Source organism: Musa acuminata, chromosome BXJ1-4 (genome assembly GCF_036884655.1).
Source record: "Musa acuminata AAA Group cultivar baxijiao chromosome BXJ1-4, Cavendish_Baxijiao_AAA, whole genome shotgun sequence".
NCBI classification, from domain to species: domain Eukaryota; kingdom Viridiplantae; phylum Streptophyta; class Magnoliopsida; order Zingiberales; family Musaceae; genus Musa; species Musa acuminata.
The window spans coordinates 238,154-263,147 of NC_088330.1; the positions used below are offsets into that span (position 1 = coordinate 238,154).

The 24,994-nt window shown below is 33.4% G+C and overlaps 1 protein-coding gene across 11 annotated transcripts in view; it reads left to right on the forward strand.

The window, feature by feature from the left end:
- The window catches only part of LOC135639844 (uncharacterized), a 48,122-nt gene that overhangs the window by 1,397 nt on the left and 21,731 nt on the right, over window positions 1-24,994 (forward strand). Inside the window, exons 2-3 of one of the 11 annotated variants that reach the window (XM_065153829.1) lie at window positions 24,324-24,502; window positions 24,584-24,666. The exons of 9 other annotated variants lie outside the window; for them this stretch is intronic. In XM_065153829.1, the coding sequence (XP_065009901.1) occupies window positions 24,349-24,502; window positions 24,584-24,666 (237 nt within the window). In that variant the 5' untranslated portion in view covers window positions 24,324-24,348. The remainder of the gene's footprint in view (window positions 1-24,323; window positions 24,503-24,583; window positions 24,667-24,994) is intronic. One more of the 11 variants, XM_065153834.1, reaches the window with a different exon arrangement.

Here is a 24,994-nt window from a genome sequence, read left to right on the forward strand (position 1 = left end):
GTGCAACATAGAAAGGTCATACTGTTTATCACCTAGCTTTCAGTTCAAATGAGAACGTACAGTGTGTACATGCATCTCTTGTCATAACATTGATGAAGTGACTGCTTGCACCGAAATAGAGGCTATCAAGCATCTTTATGTTCAATAGTAGGGTATATCTCAAACATTAAAATGTCATTGTATCATTCACTCCTCTAGAAAAGGTACGGATGATGATCTCAATTTTAAAGCCATTGACTCTGATCTGTGAATGCTAAAGGCATGTGAAGATTGCCCTTGTATTAAGGGCAATCTTCACCTTGTATTAAAATTAATCTCAATTTTAAAGTCATTTGTATTAAGGGATTGCCCCCATTTATGAGTTTTTTACCATACAAGTCCTTGGTTACGTTAGTCAATTCTAGTTGCATGTAATGGCATGAGCTGCATGTTGCCTTGTGCAATGTAGACTGATTGGTAAGGATGCACAAGTGGACCTTCAATGACTTGTACATCCCAGATATAAGGCGAGGATCATTGAATTTTTCTCAAAGGTTAATTTGTTTTATGAAACCAGTAGGACATTCTTTTACTTTTGTTGAAGTTGGCATTTCTTTATTTGTTCATTAGCTTAAATATTTGGTATTTTTTATGTTTGTTATCTTTCCGGAGTGGGATTACCAAGCAGTAGGGAGTTATTTGATGCTAAATTGGAGAAGAAAACTTACAGGATTATTACTCGAGTTTATGAATGATTCCCAAAAAACATTGCTACCAGTTGTCCAAAAGCCTGATGGGAAGAAAAATTGGATGGTTTGTGATCAGATTCCTATGAACAATTTCTGCTGCCAAATAGATCTCTAGGTCTTTTTTATCTTTTATATCTCCTCTGACTACTCTATGTTATATTTGATACTACTGATTCTGAGGTATCAAATTTAGTTTATTATTTAATTTTTAAAGAAGAATAGAGTGATTTGCTTAATAAAGTTCCAACAAGTCACATATGTAGTACCTGGTATTGAAGACTTTGACCACATTGATATCTCTGAATTGGTTCAAAAAGCTCAGGGTCTCTTAGTAAGTTTCAGAAAATTAGAACTTGGAGACAGTGACAGTGACAGCTGAGGAATTAGTTGTGGTACCTATTTTGCAGAATCAACTTTCCATGCTTGAACACTGCTCATCTTTCATTCTTCAGATTATATATGGCAGCAAGGAATCTCTTGAAAGCTACGGGTCTGATTCCAAACTAGCTCGACTCAGGCTTAACCCAGTTATAACCGGATAAGGTAGACGCGTGAGCCGAACTGGCCAAAACGAGCCCATGTGCAAAGAGACGCTCCTGGCCGTGACATTATATTTCTAATGAAAAATAAATATTATAAATATATAAAAAAATTTGAGATTTATAATAATTGAAGCAACACACGTTGGAAACAATAAATGATCAACCAATTACTGTATGGAGCGGCAAATAAGTGCTTAAAACTGATCAGTTATAAAATATTAATGGGAAAAAAGAAAAATAAATCAAAACATGTTTAGGGTTTAGGGTTTAGGGACGGTCGATCGTTGCTGCTCGCTACAGGACGGTATTAGCCGAGGGAGACGGAAGAAGAGAGAGAAGAAAAAGGACAACTTGGAGATCTGATGCCACTCTCCATTGACGATCCCAATTCGTCGTCACCCTCCCTCACCAGGCGTCGCATATGCGATGTCGCCTCCTAGTTTAAGGCAACGAGGCCTCGGCGTCGTCGATGACTTCTCATTCGTATGGGGAGAAGAAACCTCTGCGACGACGTCATGGAGGCTTCGCGGGGAGAAGAAATGTCTTCTCCCCACACAAGGAGAAGAAACGAGGCGACGTCGCCTTGACGACGTCTACCTTGGATCCAATTGTAATTGAATCAGACCATGTTCGCACAGAGCCATACCTCGGCCCAACTAAATATTACTAAAATAGAAAAATAATTGAGATTTAAAATAATTGACACAGACCACGTTGCCAATAATAAATGATCAAATAATTAGATAAATGCTCATAATTGAATCAGGCCGATGCCTGAGCCGAGCCCATCTTGGGCCAATGGGCCACACGCTCACCCGTGCTCGAGATTCCATGGAAAAATAAATCTTAAGCCCCTGAGTTATTATAACCCGGATTCCATCGTAGTCACTCACGAACAGCCCATTGCGATTCCATACCCAACTCAAGGGCTTAATATTTATTTTTCCATAGAATATAAGATCTCGAGCACGGGCGGGCGCGTGGCCCATGAGGCCAAGCTGGGCACGGCTCAGGCATCGTCCTGATTCAATTATGAGCATTTATCTCATTGTTTGATCATTTATTATTGGCAATGTGGTCTGTGCCAATTATTTTAAATATCAATTATTTTTCTATTTTAGTAATATTTAGTTGGGTCCAAGCAGGGCTCGGTGCGGACACGGGTCTGATTCAATTACAATTGGGTCCAACCCGAGTCGAGTTAGTTTGGATCTCTAGTTTGAACCAAATAAGAATCATGACACCACAAAATCCCGACCATTACCTTCCTCACAACAAGCGCCCGGGCGCACCCGTGCCCTAAACACTGCGACTCTCTTTCTCCCCCACGGCGACTGCGGCGTTTCCTTGGCGAGCGGTTGTCTTCCTCTCCATTGGCGAAAAGCGGAAGCAACGGCGGTGTCTTCCTCCGAGGAGTTCTCGGCTGCGGCGTTTTCCTCGGTAGATTTTGTTTTGTTTGTGGATTAGTAGACAATATTCAATAGCAGCCAAATCGAATTCCTACGATCTTCCGATGATTCCTTTCACCCTCCGAAGATTCTATCTCCTATCCCGGATCCTCTCTCCACCACCTCATCTTCAATCTAGGTTATTTTGGATCCTCCATGTAGCTCTTTTCGTTGTGACATTTTCCTTATAGAAACGACGACATCTCTTCCCCGATCCTCCTCCCTCCTACCTCTTTCACCTTTTGTCACGGCTCCTCTCCTGGTTTAAGTTATGATCAAGATGTATGCCGATAAGGTCATCACCAGAAGGAAGAGGCCCATCAAGGAGCACCTCAACGATGGCTCGATAAGGGCCATGTTGGACCATGTTGTGGCAAAAGGCTCGGCAGGGGACCCTATTGGACCGTTCTTGTTATCGCCAACAAGTGGAAGACCAAAATTAGATTCTTTTTATGGAAGAAACTTCTCTTGATCCCCCTAGATTTTATCCTTAACCACTCTTGTTTATAAGATTTTGGGTTTTTTTAATGTTTATATCTAGGCTTAGGGTTTTTTCTTTGGTTTTTTGTTCTGTTTTTTATTTTGTTTTTTTTTTGGAGGCATCAAGTTGCAGGCAAATCAGGTATGGGTGATGATTTAGGTGTACACTATGTCTTGCGGTAAGCATCACGTCTTGAAAGTGATTTTAGTTGTTCTTTGTTTTCTTCTTTTTAACAACTATATTGTATGGCTTTTTCTTTCATGAGAAATTGGGTAATTGATGGGACTTTTCAGAGTTTGATGTAAATGGATCTTGAATTTTTCCACTATGTTACATATGATAGTATTAATTACTCATTTGGTTGCATACACTTGTTCACAAACATTGGTTTAGCAACAGTTCATCCTATAACCTGACTTGCATTAATTTTGAGGTTATTTTGTGTTCCACTCATCGTCATATAGTGGTGTAATGCTGGAATACTACCTGGAGGGTGCTAAATTCTAACAAAAGGATTTACATATATCTGATGTCTTAAATGCAGAGAAAATATGTGTTTGTCAATTTGTTGTTATATCATTCTCTTTTCTAATTATCTATGCACATTTATAGGTGGTGATGTTACAACTTCTACAAGGTCTTGTTCTTTCATGTTTTCCGTTTCCTAATTTGCTGGTAGTAAATTTTTTTGTTATTAGAAGCTTTTGTAGCATTTGTAAGAATTATTTACCAAACTTATTCAATTAGTGCTACTTAAAGTTATGCTTATCTTAAATTGTAATATTTGTTTATTTTGTGAAAAAAGAAGCGACACTATGCACATAACAATAGCAATAAAACTAATTGGACTGTATAGTCTCATGATTGTTCCTTTGTCTCTTGAACTATTGCATAGTTCTCCACTTTGCTTTTGCTTATTCTCTTTATGGATGCTCATGCCAACCCTAAATCTGTATTTGGGTCTCACTACTACAACCTTGTGGTTCACATGGCTTTAGAAAATGTTCGAGTGTTGTGTTCTTTTCAATTCATTCTCTCTCTAAAATTGATGGAGGAATTAGATTGTGATGAAGTTTGGAATTAAGGTTTCACACCAGCCTCTTGCAAATTGTAATTTTGAGTTAGATTGACATGCAATGCTTGTTAACTATTTAGACAAAGAAGACTTGCAAGTGTGGTTGGTACAAGACAATCAAGGTTATTTACCTTGGACATGAAGGAGCTTTTGAGGGTCGACTAATCGATGATTTTTACATTCCTAAACTCATAAAATTAGATAAGTCTTTATCATCTTAAAAAATGTTAAAGTTGCAATCTTCTATTTGCATCAACATGCATTTGATGTAGATCATTATCTGCACATGTTAATTTATACCCATGGATATATATATCATATACTTTATTTGATATCTAAAACCAAACAACAAGAGTAGTAATTAAACCCATAAAGTAATTTATGATATTTTTTAATTAAAAAAATAAGGAGGTGGTACTTTACATAACTTTGTAGAAGAATAAGTAGTTTTCCTAACTTGTTTATCTTGTGAGGATTAATATAGTCGAAGGTGCTAGGCGCTAAAAGACACCAAAGTGCTAAAATGACCATGGCACTAGAAATTAGACACTCCCAAATATTAAATTTAAAAACATGATAAATTTAATCATTTGCAAAACACTAGGAAGTGGTTGTGAGTTGCTATCAGTTGGGATGGGAAGAGGGAGGAGGTATGAGAGAGGGTTGTCGGTTGGGATGGGTGGTTGTGGGTTTATCGACTGGGAGGGGAAAAGGGGAAGAAGGACAAGGCATGAGAGAGGGTTTTTCTCGATGGTGCTCTTAGTCTCTCTTAACATATTGGGGAGCTTAGGTAGAGTCACCTCAAGCTTGTTCATAAAGAAGGAGATTGCAATGTATGTTTCAAAGTGTTTGACTTGTCAGCAAATCCAAGCAGAACATCAGAGACCTGGCGGTTTGTTGGATCCTTTTGATATTCCTGAATAGAAATGGAAATATGTTTTCATAGATTTTGTTTCAGGACTACCAAGAACCTCCAGAAACCATGATGTTATTTGGGTTATCATTGATCGGCTAACCAAATCTACACATTTCCTATTGATCAATATGACTTATTCATTTGATAGGCTTGTAGATTTATATATCAATGAAATAGTAACTCTTTAGGGTGTTCCAAAAGTGATCATCTCTAATAGACCCTCCAGATTTCTTTCAAGATTATAGACAAGGTTACAGGAATCTCTGGTCCCTTAAGTCAACTTTAGCTTTGCTTATCACCGATGTTCAATCAGAAATAACCATTCAAACTCTTGAAGATTTACTTAGAGTCTATTTCATGGATTGGAAAGGTGATTTGGATAAAGATATATCCCTTATTGAATGCACGTACAATAATAGTTACCATTCGAGCATTCCAATGGCTCCGTATGAAGCTTTGCATTGGTGAAGGTACATAACGCCTTTATATTAGGAGGAAGTTGACGATAGAAAGTTGTTACCACCAGGCAAAGTGTAAGAGACTATTGAAAAGATTCGAGTTATAAGAAAAAAGCTAAAGATTGATCGAAGTCACCGAAAGAATTATGCTGACAATAGAATATAAGATATTGAATTTCAAGTAGGGGATTTTGTATTCCTGATGGTCTATCCTAACGAAGACATTGTAAGATTTTGGAATAAAGAAAAGTTATGCCCAAGGTTTATTGGATATTTTGAGGTCATTGAGAGGATTGATTCGATTGCTTATACGGTTTGCCTTGAAACCATCTTTATGTCACATCCATGATATATTTCATGTTGCAATGCTCAGAAAATATATACCAGATTCCTCTCATGTCATCAAGTAATAGCCGATTACGATCGAAAAAGACTTGTCTTACATGGAAGAGACCACTCGGACCATTGATAAGAAAGAGAAGTTCCTAAGAAATAGAATCATTCCTCACGTTAAATTAATTTGGAATCTAGGATGACATGGACATCTAGTCCTCTTGCTTCATCTTCTCGTAGGTCCCGTAATCAACTCCATTCTCTCACCGCACCTCATGTAATTACATCATAATCATAGACACGCAAGCCTTAATAATCATAATTCCATCAATGATATTATGATTATTAGAAAAATTATTATTTGAATATTATGAGAAAGGGGCAAGATTCATTGATATTGATAGACTCTATCTATGTGCAATCAGTTCTTGTTCATCAAATTTAAAAAGGATGACTTTGAGATCCACATTTAATATATTTGAGGAATGAAGTAAAAAAGGGATTGAGGTCGAATTTTCAAATTTTATTTGATGGCCTATTGAGATTTAGGATAGAGCATGTGTTTCAAATGATCCCGATATCAAGAATCAAATCCTGAAGGAAGTTCGTAACTCAAAGTATACCATGCATCTCGATAGCACTAAAATGCATATAGATCTCCAAAGTCTTTATTTGTGAGAAGTCATGAAGCAGGAGATTGTAATTATGTTTCAAAGTGTTTGACTTGTCATCAAATCAAAGTAGAACTCCAAAGACTTGGTTGTTTGTTGTAAATTTTTGATATTCCTGAATGGAAATGGAAATGTGTTTCTTTGGATTTTGTTTCGGGATTACCCAAAACATCCAGAAAACATGATGTTATTTTAGTTATCTTTGATTGGTTAACCAAACCTACACATTTCCTACTGATCAATACGACTTATTCTCTTGATAGGCTTGTAGATTTATGTATGAATGAAATAGTAAGGCCTAATGGTGTTCTTAAAGAGATTCAATTGATGTGCAAAAGTATACTGAGGTTTAGTAAAGACATCTGGTCCTCTTGAGGAACGAAGTAGGAAAGGTAGTGAAGTCGAATTTTTAAAATTTAGATGATGGCTTGTTGTAATTTGGGATAGAGTGTGTTCGAAATAACCCAAAGTATCAATAACCAAATCGTGAAGAAAGGTAATAATTCAAAGTATGTGATAATCCGGATTAGATTGTTGATTACATTTTAATTTTATGGATTTTCAGACAAGGTCGCACCTCTTGTTTGTGATAATTTGGGGGACGTGACAAAGGTGGTATCGGAGCTTGATTTAAGGATTACTAAGATATTTGATTCATTTGATGTGCAAAATTATATTGAGATTTAGTAAAGACATCTGATCCTCTTAAGGAATGAAGTAGGAAAGGTAGTGAAGTCGAATTTGTAAATTTTCGAGGATGGCTTATTGAGATTTGGGATAGAGTGCGTGTTCGAACTGACCCAAATTATGATTTGAATATTATGATAAAAGGGCATGACTTGAGGAATGAACTAGAAAAGGGATACACATTTAATCTACTTGAGGAATGAACTAGAAAATGGATTGAAGTCGAATTTTTAAGTTTTGGACGATGGCCTTTTGCGTTTTGGGATAGAATATGTGTTCTAAATGACCCAATTATCAATAACCATCTTTAAGTTTTAGTAAAGACATTTAGTCTTCTTGAGGAATGAAGTAGGAAAGGTAGTGAAGTCGAATTTTTAAATTTTAGAGGATGGCTTTTATAGATTCGGGATAGGCTGTGTGTTCGAACTGACCCAAATTATGATTTGAATATTATGATAAAAGGGCTTGATTTAAAGATATTGATGGCTCTATCTATGTGCAATCTGATCTCATTCAACAAATTTAGATAGAGCAACTATGAGATCCAAATATAATCTACTTGAGGAATGAATTAGAAAAGGGATTTAAGTCGAATTTTCAAATTTTGGAGGATAGCCTTTTGAGTTTTGGAATAGTGCATGTGTTCTAAATGACCCAATTATCAATAACCAAATCCTGCAACAAGGTAATATTTCAAAGTATGTGATAATCCGGATTAGATTGTTGATTACATTTTAATTTTATGGATTTTAAGACAAGCTCGCACCTCTTGTATTTGATAATTGGGGGGCGTGACAAAGGTGGTATTGGAGCATGATTTAAGGATTACTAAGATATTTGATTCATTTGATGTGCCAAATTATATTGAGGTTTAGTAAAGACATATGGTCTTCTTGTCGAATGAAGTAGGAAAGGTAGTGAAATCAAATTTTTAAATTTTAGAAGATGGCTTTTTCAGATTTGGGATAGACTGTGTGTTCGAACTGACCTAAATTATCATTTGGATATTATGATAAAAGGTCTTGATTTAATGATATTGATGGCCTCTATCTACGTGTAATCTGACCTCTTTCAACAAATTTAGAAACCGCAACTAAGAGATACACATTTAATCTACTTGAGGAATGAACTAGAAAAATGATTGAAGTCGAATTTTTAAATTTTGGACGATGGCCTTTTGTGCTTTGGGATAGAGTATGTGTTCTAAATGACCCAATTATCAATAACCAAATCCTGAAGCAAGGTAATAATTCAAAGGATATGATAATTTGGATTAGATTATTGATTAAATTTTAATTTTATGGATTTTCAGACAAGGTAACACCTCTTGTATATGATAATTTGGGGAATGATGTAGGAAAGGTAGTGAAGTCGAATTTTAAATTTTAGATGATGGTTTATTGCGATTTGGGATAGAGTATGTGTTCGAAATGACCTAAATTATGATTTGAATATTAAGAGAAAAGGGTATGACTCAATGATATTGATGGCTCTATCTTTGTGAAATCTGATCTCATTCAACAAATTTAGAAAGGGCAACTATTAGATCGACATTTAATCTATTTGAGTAATGAACTAGAAAAGGGATTAAAGTTGAATTTTTAAATTTTGGACGATTGCCTTTTGTATTTTGGGATAGAGTATGTTTTCTAATTAAACCAATTATCAATAACAAAATCCTGAAGCAAGGTAATAATTTAAAGTATGTGATGATCCGGAATAGATTGTTGATTACATTTTAATTTTATGGATTTTAAGATAAAGTCACACCTCTTGTATTTGATAATTTGGGGGGCTTGACAAAGGTGGTATCGGACCATGATTTAAGAATTAATAAGATATTTGATTTATTTGATGTGCGAAATTATATTGATGTTTAGTAAAGACATCTAGTCTTCATGAGGAATGAAGTAGGAAAGGTAGTGAAGTCGAATTTTTAAATTTTAGATGATGGCTTTTTGAGATTTGTGATAGACTGTGTGTTCGAACTGACCCAAATTATGACTTGAATATTATGATAAAAGGGCATGATTTAATGATATTGATGGCCTCTATATTTGTGCAATATGATCTCTTTCAATAAATTTAGAAAGGGCAACTATGAGATCTACATATAATATACTTGAGGAATGACGTAGAAAAAGGATTGACGTCGAATTTTTAAATTTTGGACGATGGGCTTTTATGTTTTGGGAGAGAGTATGTATTCTAAATGACCCAATTATTAATAACCAAATCCTGAAGCAAGGTCATAATTCAAAGTCTGTGATAATTTGGATTAGATTGTTGATTACATTTTAATTTTATGGATTTTCAGACAAAGTTACACCTCTTGTAAATGTTAATTTGGGGGGCTTGACAAAGGTGGTATCGGAGCATGATTTAAAGATTATTAAGATATTTGATTAATTTGATGTGCAAAATTATATTGAGGTTTAGTAAATTATATAAAGATCGATGAAAATTATATTTGATGTCTTCTAAGAATCTTGGATGACATCGACATTTGGTCTTCTTGCTTATGAATTGAGGATTATGGGTGTGAATTATGAGTTGATCGATTTTTGGTGTCCTCAAATTTAGTTTGGATTTTGTATTAGATTGTTGATTAAATTTTAATGTAATTTAAGACAGGGTCACACCTCCTAAATGTGATAATTCGGGGGGTGTGACAAAGGTGGTATTAGAACATTATTTGAGGATCACTTTAAGATATTTGATACATTTGATGTGCCAAATTATATTGTGATTTAGGAAATTAAATAGAGAGCGATGAAAAATTTCTTTGATATCTTTTAGAAATCTAGGATGCCAAGGACATCTGGTCCTCTTTAGGAATGAAGTAGGAAAGGTAATGAAGTCGAATTTTTGAATTTTAGACGATGGCTTATTGCGAATTGGGATAGAGAGTGTGTTCGAAATGACCCAAATTATGATTTGAATATTAAGAGAAAAGTGCATGACTCAACGATATTGATGGCTCTATCTATGTTCAATCTGATCTCATTCAACAAATTTAGATAGGGCTACTACGAGATCGACATTTAATCTACTTGAGTAATGAACTTGAAAAGGGATTAAAGTCGAATTTTTAAATTTTGGACGAATGCCTTTTGAGTTTTGGGATAGAGTATGTGTTCTAAATGACACAATTATCAATAACAAAATTCTAAAGCAAGGTAATAATTCAAAGTATGTGATGATCCGGATTAGATTATTGATTACATTTTAATTTTATGGATTTTAAGTTAAGTTAGTACCTCTTGTATGTGAAAATTTGGGGGGCTTGACAAAGGTGGATTCGGACCATGATTTAAGGATTACTAAGATATTTTATTCATTTGATGTGCGAAATTATATTGAGGTTTAGTAATGACATCCGGTCTTCTTGAGGAATGAAGTAGGAAAGGTAGTGAAGTCGAATTTTTAAATTTTAGAGGATGGCTTTTTGAGATTTTTGATAGACTGTGTGTTCGAACTGATCCAAATTATGATTTGAATATTATGATAAAAGGGCATGATTTAATGATATTGATGGCCTCTATCTTTGTGTAATATGATCTCTTTCAACAAATTTAGAAAGGGCAACTATGAGATCTACATATAATCTACTTGAGGAATGATTTAGAAAAGGGATTGAAGTCGAACTTTTAAATTTGGACGATGGCCTTTTGTATTTTCGGAGAGAGTATGTATTCTAAATGACTCAATTATCAATCACTAAATCCTGAAACAAGGTCATAATTCAAAGTATGTGATAATTTGGATTAGATTGTTGATTACATTTTAATTTTATGGATTTTCAGACAAGGTCACCCCTCTTGTATATGATAATTTGGGGGGCGTGACAAAGGTGGTATCGGAGCATAATTTAAAGATTACTAGGATATTTGATTCATTTGATTTACAAAATTATATTGAGGTTTAGTAAATTATATAAAGATCGATGAAAATTATATTTGATGTCTTCTAATTATCTTGGATGACATCGACATTTGGTCTTCTTGCTTATGAATTTAGGATTACGGGTGTGAATTATGAGTTGATCGATTTTTGGTGTCCTCAAATTTAGTTTTGATTTTGTATTAGATTGTTGATTAAATTTTAATGTAATTTAAGACAGGGTCACACCTCCTAAATGTGATAATTCGGGGGGCGTGAAATAGGTGGTATTAGAAAATTACTTGAGGATCACTGTAAGATATTTGATATATTTGATTTGTCAAATTATATTGCGATTTAGTAAATTAAATTGAGAGTGATGAAAAATTTCTGTGATATATTTTAGGAAACTAGGATGCCAAGGACATCTGGTCCTCTTGAGGAATGAAGCAGGAAAGGTAATTAAGTCGAATTTTAAAATTTAAGAGGATGGCTTATTGCGTTTTGTGATCGAGTGTGTGTTTGAAATGTCCCAATTAATGATTTGAATATTAAGAGAAAAGTGCATGACTCAATGATATTGATGGCTCTTTCTATGTGCAATATGATCTCATTCAACAAATTTAGATAGGGTTACTATGAGATCGACATTTAATCTACTTGAGTAATGAACTAAAAAAGGGATTAAAGTCGAATTTTTAAATTTTGGACGAATGCCTTTTGAGTTTCGGGATAGAGTATGTGTTCTAAATGACCCAATTATCAATAACAAAATCCTAAAGCAAGGTAATAATTCAAAGAATGTGATGATCCGGATTAGATTGTTGATTACATTTTAATTTTATGGATTTTAAGATAAGTTCGCACCTCTTGTATGTGATAATTTGGGGGGCTTGACAAAGGTGGTATCGGACCATGATTTAAGGATTACTAAGATATTTTATTCATTTGATGTGCGAAATTATATTGAGGTTTAGTAATGACATCTGGTCTTCTTGAGGAATGAAGTAGGAAAGGTAGTGAAGTCGAATTTTAAATTTTAGATGATGGCTTTTTGAGATTGGTGATAGACTGTGTGTTCGAACTGACCCAAATTATGATTTGAATATTATAATAAAAGGGCATGATTTAATGATATTGATGGCCTTTATCTTTGTGTAATATGATCTCTTTCACTAAATTTAGAAAGGGCAACTATGAGATCTAAATATAATCTACTTGAGGAATGAAGTAGAAAAGGGATTGAAGTCGAATTTTTAAAATTGGATGATGGCCTTTTGTGTTTTGGGAGAGAGTATGTATTCTAAATGACTCAATTATCAATAACTAAATCCTGAAGCAAGGTCATAATCCAAAGTTTGTGATAATTTGGATTAGATTATTGATTACAATTTAATTTTATGGATTTTCAGACAAGGTCACCCCTCTTGTATATGATAATTTGGGGGGCGTGACAAAGGTGGTATTGGAGCATGATTTATAGATTACTAAGATATTTGATTCATTTGATTTGCAAAATTATATTGAGATTTAGTAAATTATATAAAGATCGATGAAAATTATATTTGATGTCTTCTAATTATTTAGTATGACATCGACATTTGGTCTTCTTGCTTATGAATTGAGGATTATGGGTGTGAATTATGACTTGATCGATTTTTGGTGTCCTCAAATTTAGTTTGGATTTTGTATTAGATTGTTGATTAAATTTTAATGTAATCTAAGACAGGGTCGCACCTACTAAATGTGATAATTCGGGGGGCGTGAAAGAGGTGGTATTAGAACATTACTTGATGATCACATAAGATATTTGAAACATTTAATTTTCCAAATTATATTACGATTTAGTAAATTAAATAGAGAGCGATGAAAAATTTCTGTGATATATTTTAGGAATCTAGGATGCCAAGGACATCTGGTCCTCTTGAGGAATGAAGCAGGAAAGGTAATTAAGTCGAATTTTAAAATTTCAGAGGATGTCTTATTGCGTTTTGTGATCGAGTGTGTGTTAGAAATGTACCAAATAATGATTTGAATATTAAGAGAAAAGTGCATGACTCAATGATATTGATGGCTCTTTCTATGTGCAATATGATCTCATTCAACAAATTTAGATAGGGTTACTATGAGATCGACATTTAATCTACTTGAGTAATGAACTAGAAAAGGGATTAAAGTCGAATTTTTAAATTTTGGACGAATGCCTTTTGAGTTTCGGGATAGAGTATGTGTTCTAAATGACCCAATTATCAATAACAAAATCCTTAAGCAAGGTAATAATTCAAAGAATGTGATGATCCGGATTAGATTGTTGATTACATTTTAATTTTATGGATTTTAAGATAAGTTCGCACCTCTTGTATGTGATAATTTGGGGGCCTTGACAAAGGTGGAATCAGACCATGATTTAAGGATTACTAAGATATTTTATTCATTTGATGTGCGAAATTATATTGAGGTTTAGTAATAACATCTGGTTTTCTTGCGGAATGAAGTAGAAAAGGTAGTGAAGTCGAATTTTTAAATTTGATGTCTTTTAAGAATCTAGGATGACATCGACATTTGGTCTTCTTGCTTATGAATTGAGGATTATGGGTGTGAATTATGAGTTGATCGATTTTTGATGTCCTCAAATTTAGTTTGGATTTTGTATTAGATTGTTGATTAAATTTTAATGTAATTTAAGACAGGGTCACACCTCCTAAATGTGATAATTCGGGGGGGCGTGAAATAGGTGGTATTAGAACATTATTTGAGGATCACTGTAAGATATTTGATATATTTGATGTGCCAAATTATATTGCGATTTAGTAAATTAGATAGAGAGCGATGAAAAATTTCTTTGATATCTTTTAGAAATCTAGGATGCCAAGGACATCTGGTCCTCTTGAGGAATGAAGTAGGAAAGGTAATGAAGTCGAATTTTTGAATTTTAGACGATGGCTTATTGCGAATTGGGATAGAGAGTGTGTTCGAAATGACCCAAATTATGATTTGAATATTAAGAGAAAAGTGCATGACTCAACGATATTGATGGCTCTATCTATGTTCAATCTGATCTCATTCAACAAATTTAGATAGGGCTACTACGAGATCGACATTTAATCTACTTGAGTAATGAACTTGAAAAGGGATTAAAGTCGAATTTTTAAATTTTGGACGAATGCCTTTTGAGTTTTGGGATAGAGTATGTGTTCTAAATGACACAATTATCAATAACAAAATTCTAAAGCAAGGTAATAATTCAAAGTATGTGATGATCCGGATTAGATTATTGATTACATTTTAATTTTATGGATTTTAAGTTAAGTTAGTACCTCTTGTATGTGAAAATTTGGGGGGCTTGACAAAGGTGGATTCGGACCATGATTTAAGGATTACTAAGATATTTTATTCATTTGATGTGCGAAATTATATTGAGGTTTAGTAATGACATCCGGTCTTCTTGAGGAATGAAGTAGGAAAGGTAGTGAAGTCGAATTTTTAAATTTTAGAGGATGGCTTTTTGAGATTTTTGATAGACTGTGTGTTCGAACTGATCCAAATTATGATTTGAATATTATGATAAAAGGGCATGATTTAATGATATTGATGGCCTCTATCTTTGTGTAATATGATCTCTTTCAACAAATTTAGAAAGGGCAACTATGAGATCTACATATAATCTACTTGAGGAATGATTTAGAAAAGGGATTGAAGTCGAACTTTTAAATTTGGACGATGGCCTTTTGTATTTTCGGAGAGAGTATGTATTCTAAATGACTCAATTATCAATCACTAAATCCTGAAACAAGGTCATAATTCAAAGTATGTGATAATTTGGATTAGATTGTTGATTACATTTTAATTTTATGGATTTTCAGACAAGGTCACCCCTCTTGTATATGATAATTTGGGGGGCGTGACAAAGGTGGTATCGGAGCATAATTTAAAGATTACTAGGATATTTGATTCATTTGATTTACAAAATTATATTGAGGTTTAGTAAATTATATAAAGATCGATGAAAATTATATTTGATGTCTTCTAATTATCTTGGATGACATCGACATTTGGTCTTCTTGCTTATGAATTTAGGATTACGGGTGTGAATTATGAGTTGATCGATTTTTGGTGTCAAATTTAGTTTTGATTTTGTATTAGATTGTTGATTAAATTTTAATGTAATTTAAGACAGGGTCACACCTCCTAAATGTGATAATTCGGGGGGCGTGAAATAGGTGGTATTAGAAAATTACTTGAGGATCACTGTAAGATATTTGATATATTTGATTTGTCAAATTATATTGCGATTTAGTAAATTAAATTGAGAGTGATGAAAAATTTCTGTGATATATTTTAGGAAACTAGGATGCCAAGGACATCTGGTCCTCTTGAGGAATGAAGCAGGAAAGGTAATTAAGTCGAATTTTAAAATTTAAGAGGATGGCTTATTGCGTTTTGTGATCGAGTGTGTGTTTGAAATGTCCCAATTAATGATTTGAATATTAAGAGAAAAGTGCATGACTCAATGATATTGATGGCTCTTTCTATGTGCAATATGATCTCATTCAACAAATTTAGATAGGGTTACTATGAGATCGACATTTAATCTACTTGAGTAATGAACTAAAAAAGGGATTAAAGTCGAATTTTTAAATTTTGGACGAATGCCTTTTGAGTTTCGGGATAGAGTATGTGTTCTAAATGACCCAATTATCAATAACAAAATCCTAAAGCAAGGTAATAATTCAAAGAATGTGATGATCCGGATTAGATTGTTGATTACATTTTAATTTTATGGATTTTAAGATAAGTTCGCACCTCTTGTATGTGATAATTTGGGGGGCTTGACAAAGGTGGTATCGGACCATGATTTAAGGATTACTAAGATATTTTATTCATTTGATGTGCGAAATTATATTGAGGTTTAGTAATGACATCTGGTCTTCTTGAGGAATGAAGTAGGAAAGGTAGTGAAGTCGAATTTTAAATTTTAGATGATGGCTTTTTGAGATTGGTGATAGACTGTGTGTTCGAACTGACCCAAATTATGATTTGAATATTATAATAAAAGGGCATGATTTAATGATATTGATGGCCTTTATCTTTGTGTAATATGATCTCTTTCAATAAATTTAGAAAGGGCAACTATGAGATCTAAATATAATCTACTTGAGGAATGAAGTAGAAAAGGGATTGAAGTCGAATTTTTAAAATTGGATGATGGCCTTTTGTGTTTTGGGAGAGAGTATGTATTCTAAATGACTCAATTATCAATAACTAAATCCTGAAGCAAGGTCATAATCCAAAGTTTGTGATAATTTGGATTAGATTATTGATTACAATTTAATTTTATGGATTTTCAGACAAGGTCACCCCTCTTGTATATGATAATTTGGGGGGCGTGACAAAGGTGGTATTGGAGCATGATTTATAGATTACTAAGATATTTGATTCATTTGATTTGCAAAATTATATTGAGATTTAGTAAATTATATAAAGATCGATGAAAATTATATTTGATGTCTTCTAATTATTTAGTATGACATCGACATTTGGTCTTCTTGCTTATGAATTGAGGATTATGGGTGTGAATTATGACTTGATCGATTTTTGGTGTCCTCAAATTTAGTTTGGATTTTGTATTAGATTGTTGATTAAATTTTAATGTAATCTAAGACAGGGTCGCACCTACTAAATGTGATAATTCGGGGGGCGTGAAAGAGGTGGTATTAGAACATTACTTGATGATCACATAAGATATTTGAAACATTTAATTTTCCAAATTATATTACGATTTAGTAAATTAAATAGAGAGCGATGAAAAATTTCTGTGATATATTTTAGGAATCTAGGATGCCAAGGACATCTGGTCCTCTTGAGGAATGAAGCAGGAAAGGTAATTAAGTCGAATTTTAAAATTTCAGAGGATGTCTTATTGCGTTTTGTGATCGAGTGTGTGTTAGAAATGTACCAAATAATGATTTGAATATTAAGAGAAAAGTGCATGACTCAATGATATTGATGGCTCTTTCTATGTGCAATATGATCTCATTCAACAAATTTAGATAGGGTTACTATGAGATCGACATTTAATCTACTTGAGTAATGAACTAGAAAAGGGATTAAAGTCGAATTTTTAAATTTTGGACGAATGCCTTTTGAGTTTCGGGATAGAGTATGTGTTCTAAATGACCCAATTATCAATAACAAAATCCTTAAGCAAGGTAATAATTCAAAGAATGTGATGATCCGGATTAGATTGTTGATTACATTTTAATTTTATGGATTTTAAGATAAGTTCGCACCTCTTGTATGTGATAATTTGGGGGCCTTGACAAAGGTGGAATCAGACCATGATTTAAGGATTACTAAGATATTTTATTCATTTGATGTGCGAAATTATATTGAGGTTTAGTAATAACATCTGGTTTTCTTGCGGAATGAAGTAGAAAAGGTAGTGAAGTCGAATTTTTAAATTTGATGTCTTTTAAGAATCTAGGATGACATCGACATTTGGTCTTCTTGCTTATGAATTGAGGATTATGGGTGTGAATTATGAGTTGATCGATTTTTGATGTCCTCAAATTTAGTTTGGATTTTGTATTAGATTGTTGATTAAATTTTAATGTAATTTAAGACAGGGTCACACCTCCTAAATGTGATAATTCGGGGGGGCGTGAAATAGGTGGTATTAGAACATTATTTGAGGATCACTGTAAGATATTTGATATATTTGATGTGCCAAATTATATTGCGATTTAGTAAATTAGATAGAGAGCGATGAAAAATTTCTTTGATATCTTTTAGAAATCTAGGATGCCAAGGACATCTGGTCCTCTTGAGGAATGAAGTAGGAAAGGTAATGAAGTTGAATTTTTGAATTTTAGACGATGGCTTATTGCGAATTGGGATAGAGAGTGTGTTCGAAATGACCCAAATTATGATTTGAATATTAAGAGAAAAGTGCGTGACTCAACGATATTGATGGCTCTATCTATGTGCAATCTGATCTCATTCAACAAATTTAGATAGGGCTACTATGAGATCGACATTTAATCTACTTGAGTAATGAACTTGAAAAGGGATTAAAGTCGAATTTTTAAATTTTGGACGAATGCCTTTTGAGTTTTGGGATAGAGTATGTGTTCTAAATGACCCAATTATCAATAACAAAATTCTAAAGCAAGGTAATAATTCAAAGTATGTGAAGATCCGGATTATATTGTTGATTACATTTTAATTTTATGGATTTTAAGATAAGTTCGCACCTCTTGTATGTGATAATTTGGGGGGCTTGACAAAGGTGGAATCGGACCATCATTTATGGATTACTAAGATATTTTATTCATTTGATGTGCGAAATTATATTGAGGTTTAGTAATGACATCTGGTGTTCTTGAGGAATGAAGTAGGATAGGTAGTGAAGGCGAATTTTTAAATTTTAGAGGATGGCTTTTTCTGATTTGTGATAGACTGTGTGTTCGAACTGACCCAAATTATAATTTGAATATTATGAGAAAAGGGCATGATTTAATGATATTGATGGCCTCTATCTTTGTGTAATATGATCTCTTTCAACAAATTTAGAAAGGGCAACTATGAGATCTTACATATAATCTACTTGAGGAATAATGTAGAAAATGGATTGAAGTCGAATTTTTAAATTTGGACAATGGCCTTTTGTGTTTTCGGAGAGAGTATGTATTCTAAATGACTTAATTATCAATAACTAAATCCTGAAGCAAGGTCATAATTCAAAGCATGTGATAATTTGGATTAGATTGTTGATTACATTTTAATTTTATGGATTTTCAGACAAGGTCACCCCTCTTGTATATGATAATTTGGGGGGCGTGACAAAGGTGGTTTCGGAGAATGATTTAAGGATTACTAGGATATTTGATTCATTTGATGTGCAAAATTATATTGAGGTTTAGTAAATTATATAAAGATCGATGAAAATTATATTTGATGTCTTCTAGGAATCTAGGATGACATCGACATTTGGTCTTCTTGCTTATGAATTGAGGATTATGGGTGTGAATTATGTCTTGATCGATTTTTGGTGTCCTATAATTTAGTTTGGATTTTGTATTAGATTGTTGATTAAAATTTAATGGAATTTAAGACAGGGTCACACCTCCTAAATGTGATAATTCGGGGGGCGTGAAAGAGGTGGTATTAGAACATTACTTGAGTATCACTGTAATATATTTGATACATTTGATTTGCCAAATTATATTACGATTTTGTAAATTAAATAGAGAGCGATGAAAAATTTCTGTGATATATTTTAGGAATCTAGAATGCCAAGGACATCTGGTCCTCTTGAGGAATGAAGCCGGAAAGGTAATTAAGATGAATTTTAAAATTTTAGAGGATGGCTTATTTCATTTTGTGATCGAGTGTGTTTGAAATGTCCCAAATTATGATTTGAATATTAAGAGAAAAGGGCATGACTCAATGATATTGATGGCTCTATCTATGTGCAATCTGATCTCATTCAACAAATTTAGATAGGGCTACTATGAGATCGACATTTAATCTACTTGAGTAATGAACTAGAAAAGGGATTAAAGTCGAATTTTTAAATTTTGGACGAATGCCTTTTGAGTTTTGGGATAGAATATGTGTTCTAAATGACCCAATTATCAATAACAAAATCCTGAAGCAAGGTAATAATTCAAAGTATGTGATGATCCGGATTTGATTGTTGATTACATTTTAATTTTATGGATTTTAAGATAAGGTCGCACCTCTTGTATGTGATAATTTGTGGGGCTTGACAAAGGTGGTATCGGAACATGATTTAAGGATTACTAAGATATTTGAATTATTTGATGTGCGAAATTATATTGAGGTTTAGTAAAGACATCTGGTCTTTTTGAGGAATTAAGTAGGAAAGGTGATGAAGTCGAATTTTTAAATATTAGAGAATGGCTTTTTGAGATTTGTGATAGACTGTGTGTTCGAACTGACATCGACATTTGGTCTTCTTGCTTATGAATTGAGGATTATGGGTGTGAATTATGACTTGATCGATTTTTGGTGTCCTCAAATTTAGTTTAGATTTTGTATTAGATTGTTGATTAAAATTTAATGGAATTTAAGACATGATCACATCTCCTAAATGTGATAATTCGGGCGGCGTGACAGAGGTGGTTTTAGAACATTATTTGAGGATCACTGTAAGATATTTGACACATTTGATTTGCCAAATTATATTGCGATTTAGTAAATTAAATAGAAAGCGATGAAAAATTTCTTTGATATATTTTAGGAATCTAGGATGCCAAGGATATCTGGTCTTATTGTGCAATCTGATCTCATTCACAAATTTGGGTTTTGGGATAGAGTATGTGTTCTAAATGACCCAATTATAAATAACCAAATCCTAAAGCTAGGTCATAATTCAAAGTATATCATGCATTCTGGTAGCACTACGATGTATAGAGATCTCCAACGTCATTATTCGTGAGAAGGTTTGAAGAAGGTGATTGCATGCAAAGTCATTATTCGTGACGTAGAATAAGTTTTACTTTGGCTTAATGTTTTGGAACTTGCTACAACCAACGTAGGCTTGATAAGAGAAGAGAAGAGGAATTGAAGTAGAATAAGTTTTACTTTGGCTTAATGTTTTGGATCAAATCCTCACATTTGTGATTCAAATGTTTTTCAGGCTAGTGTTAAATGTTTTTGTTGTATAAGTACACTTTGCGCCTAACTAAATGTTGAAGGTAAATATGAACTTATGTGTTTTGTAGAGGTTTTAAAAGACTTCTCATGTTTGGGATTTTGGAATGTTATGTTTAATTTGTAAAATCATACGACCTTGTGATCAATGTGAGTTTTTTTGTTGTATAGATTCGGTTAAAATTGAGAGTCAGTTGTAAGAAACACTTAATGATTTCAAATAGAACCTACTAGAGAGTCTCAACAAATTTCAACAATCAGGGGGCTTAACTTCTCTGATGCATAGATCTGGAAATACAGGCGCTAAAATTTGTCAAACTTCTACAATGTTAGAATATTAAAACAGATTTGAACGATTGTCAAATCTAGCCAGAGATTGGTCTGAACGGCAAATGGTAAGTATATTTATTGAACGACTTAATCCAAATATCTGGTTTGAAGTTAATGCTCGTCAACTCCGTACTATGATTGCTATGATATCATTTACATGTTTACTTCAGGAAAAAATCATTAGGGAAAATCATGGAAACATGAGTGACAACAACTTGATGATCAACAAGCCACCCGCCCCATCTATTCCCAACCAAAACCCTGACACTCAAAGACTAACCCTAGAAGAACTTAAGGAAAGATCAGCAAAGGGTTTGTACTATGATATAAAGTGGAGTATAGAGCACCAATGTAAACAAGTGCAACTTCTGATAATTGAGCCAATTGGAGAGGAATCAGAAGCTATGAATGTACACTCCGATCATGAAGGTATAGATTCTAATGAAGATGTTGGATCTACCATACATACAATGAATGCATTAACCGGTTACTATAACCTGCGAAAGTTGGCGAACTTTGGAACATCAGCATGCTATAGTTTTGAATGATACTAGTAGCACTAATAATTTTATAGACAATGAGATTGTTGATCGATTAGCCCACCACATTGAATGTTGTGACAGATTCGAAGTCAAGATCGCTGATGGACGAATATTAACTTATGATAGCAAATATTCAAAGATAAAATTTATTATACAAGGCCAGGAGTTTCTTGCAATGATTACTACACTTAAAGACCGACCTATTGCTTACATTGTCAAATTGTGCAGATAGCCTATGATTGAAGTGCTGAAAGAGAAGCTCCTCGAGTTTGATGCTGCTCAACTTTGAGGACAAGGCTGATTTGAAGAGGGAGGAATTTTTAGGACCCTTTTATTTTATGAGTTTTGAATAATATTTATTAAGTCTGTTTAGTTTAGTTAAAGTTAGATAGAGTTTTATTTAATATTTATTTATTATTAAGAGTCTAAGTCCCGGTGGAACTCTATAAATAGTGATGTAACCCTTTCTTTTCAAAATAAATCAATTAATGAAGTATTATTTCAGTCTGTGGACAAACCCTAGGAGGCCAATCCCCTCAAAGTGATCAAGGAGGACGATCCCCTCTAAGCGTTCATTCTCATTCCTCTTCTTTCATCCCCGATAAGACCTTAAGGTCTTATCACTCCCAGACGTAGGAGACTTATGTCTGGTGGTTATTTAGAAATGGATAAACTATATTCTGTTATGATCCCATTGCACCTTCTATATGTTTGATATGATATCCAAAGCTTTGGTTATGTGTTTCTATATGTGCTTTAGATAAATATGATACGAATACAACGTCAAATACGACGTTTGAGCTTCTGTTTCGTATTTGTTCTTTGATATGCTTCGAAATGGTTCATATGTCATTGATATGCACTGAAATATTTTATATTCCATTGATAAGTTTCGAAATGTTTCCTATGCCTCTGAAATGTTTATACGCCATTAATACGCTTTTAAATATTTCATATGCCATTTATATGTTTAGAAATGTTTCCTTCGTTATTGATATGTTACGAAATATTTCATATGCCATTGATATGCTCCGAAATGTTTCATCTGCTTTTGTTATACTCTGAAATGTTCTATATGTTGTTGATATGCTACGAAATATTTCATACGCTATTGATATTCTCCAATTACACTGTGCTCCATTTGTTATGATTCAAATGTGTTTTGAATGAAATGACATTTGTGATTCTATATCTAATGAGATGATACCCTGGGATTTCTTGTATTCTGCCTTGCATTGTGATACCTTGTTTGTTAGGGCTCTGTTTTCGTTCTGGATATGTTTTGTCTTTTGCTAAGTTTTTTTAGGCCTACTCCATTGCTATATAAATCTTTCGGGTCAACTTGTCACTCTCTGAGATGTTTGTATTGAGCTGAGGCTGTGGAGAGCTATTCAGAATTGTAGGTAAATCTTATTGGTTGATATATTGTGGTTATTGTTATATAAGAAAATTTTGTATGTAATGAAGTGTGTCGATGAACCTGAATGAATATAGCGTATAAAAGGTGTTAAAAGATCTCTTTTATTTGGAATTTTGGAATCTTAAGTTTAGTTTACAATGATATGATCTGGTGGTAATTGGTTGGATTTCTAAGTGTATAAATTGTTTAGCTTGTGGATTTATAAGTGTTGTTAATGTTTTGTTAAGTTGGCTTGGATTTTCATAAATGTGAATTATCGAGTGATGTGCTATATGATTATAAACTGCATAGGTTTTATTGATATGAATTTGACTCAATGTTTCTCAGTGTCCCCAAATGTTAGTTTGGATCCTGAATTGATTTGTGATGAAAAATTTTAATATTATCGATTCGGGAGACATGACAGTTCTTTTCTCCTAGTCTGAAATTTCCATTGTCAGAGCGTCTCGCTCCGCTTGAGCGAGCACTTACCACCTAGCGCTTCGGGCATTTTGGAATGTGCTTTTTAATTTGTTTGCAAAATAGAAGCAAAATAAATGTTATAGACTTCCACTAGGATCATGATAGGTTATAGATTTAAGTTCCAATTGAATATGAAAGAGGAATTGATGCAAAAACCTCAGTTCAGGTCCCACATTGTCTTGTTGGTAGAGAAATTTAGTGATCAAAAGTTCTTACTATATCTTAGATTCATTGATCATTTATAATTTTGTTGGACGTATCACACTTTCTTCTTTACAGAAATTTTATGAAAATTCAAGCTCCAAAATTAAACCACATTTTATTGTAAGAATATTTTACCAGTGTTATCGTTCAAAAAGGTATATTAGCTTATTGTTGTAGCCTGTAGGTGAAAACAATACTAGATCATTTGTTTTTTGGAAAGCTTGTATTGTAGATTTGAGGTAGCTACTTTTGCTTTTCCTCTCTTGTTGCACTTTTTGTGTGAGAATTCTGACACTTGAATGCTTATATTCAGTCATCAGGATACTTGTGTGTAAAGATCCTTTGCTTATGCTAGGTTCATCTCTGCTGTAGTTAGTACAATAGATGCATCATGCATTTTCTTAAGAATTAAGATTATGATTTAGTGACTTCTACTGTCATCATAACAATTTTTTAAATTTTTAAGTTTTGGAGTGGCATAAGTCAGCCTCATGATGCTTCAAGCTTCAAGTTCCATTCATCGATCTCAGTATCATTTTGACTCATTAAGTTCACTACCACTCAAGTCATTGATGTTCCGTCAAACAAATCCAAGCCACACTATTTCAAGGCCACAGAGTTGTAGGTGGATTGATTTCTTATCTGGTGTGTGTAGTGGCAAAATGATAATCCCTTTTGCTTTGAGAATTTTTACTAAAGGTTTTTGTTTGGTCCTTGTACTTTTAGGCAGCTGGAGATCTTCCTGTTCACGGTTCAAATCTTTTTGCTCGCAAGTGCTAGATTCTTGTAATACATGTGATATTAAAAAGGTCTGTATTATTTTGAACTTGATGATTGTAAAATGTTTTTAAAATTGTCCATTCTATTTGATTGTACATATTTTTGTTGATTATCATGGATTCTCATATAGTTTGATGAACATTTGAACCTGCTTTCAAAATGATATCATCACAATTATTATAATTTGTGATGAAACCCAGCTTTATGTTGCACCAATAATTGCTTAGAGATAAGAAAAGATCTAGGAGTTAGTTGCATGATAAAAGAGCCCAATGTTGTAATATTTTCTTCTTAAATAATAGAGTGGCTCTTATCAACTTGTTTGGCTTGTGCTGAAAATTTACTAATTTGATGTTA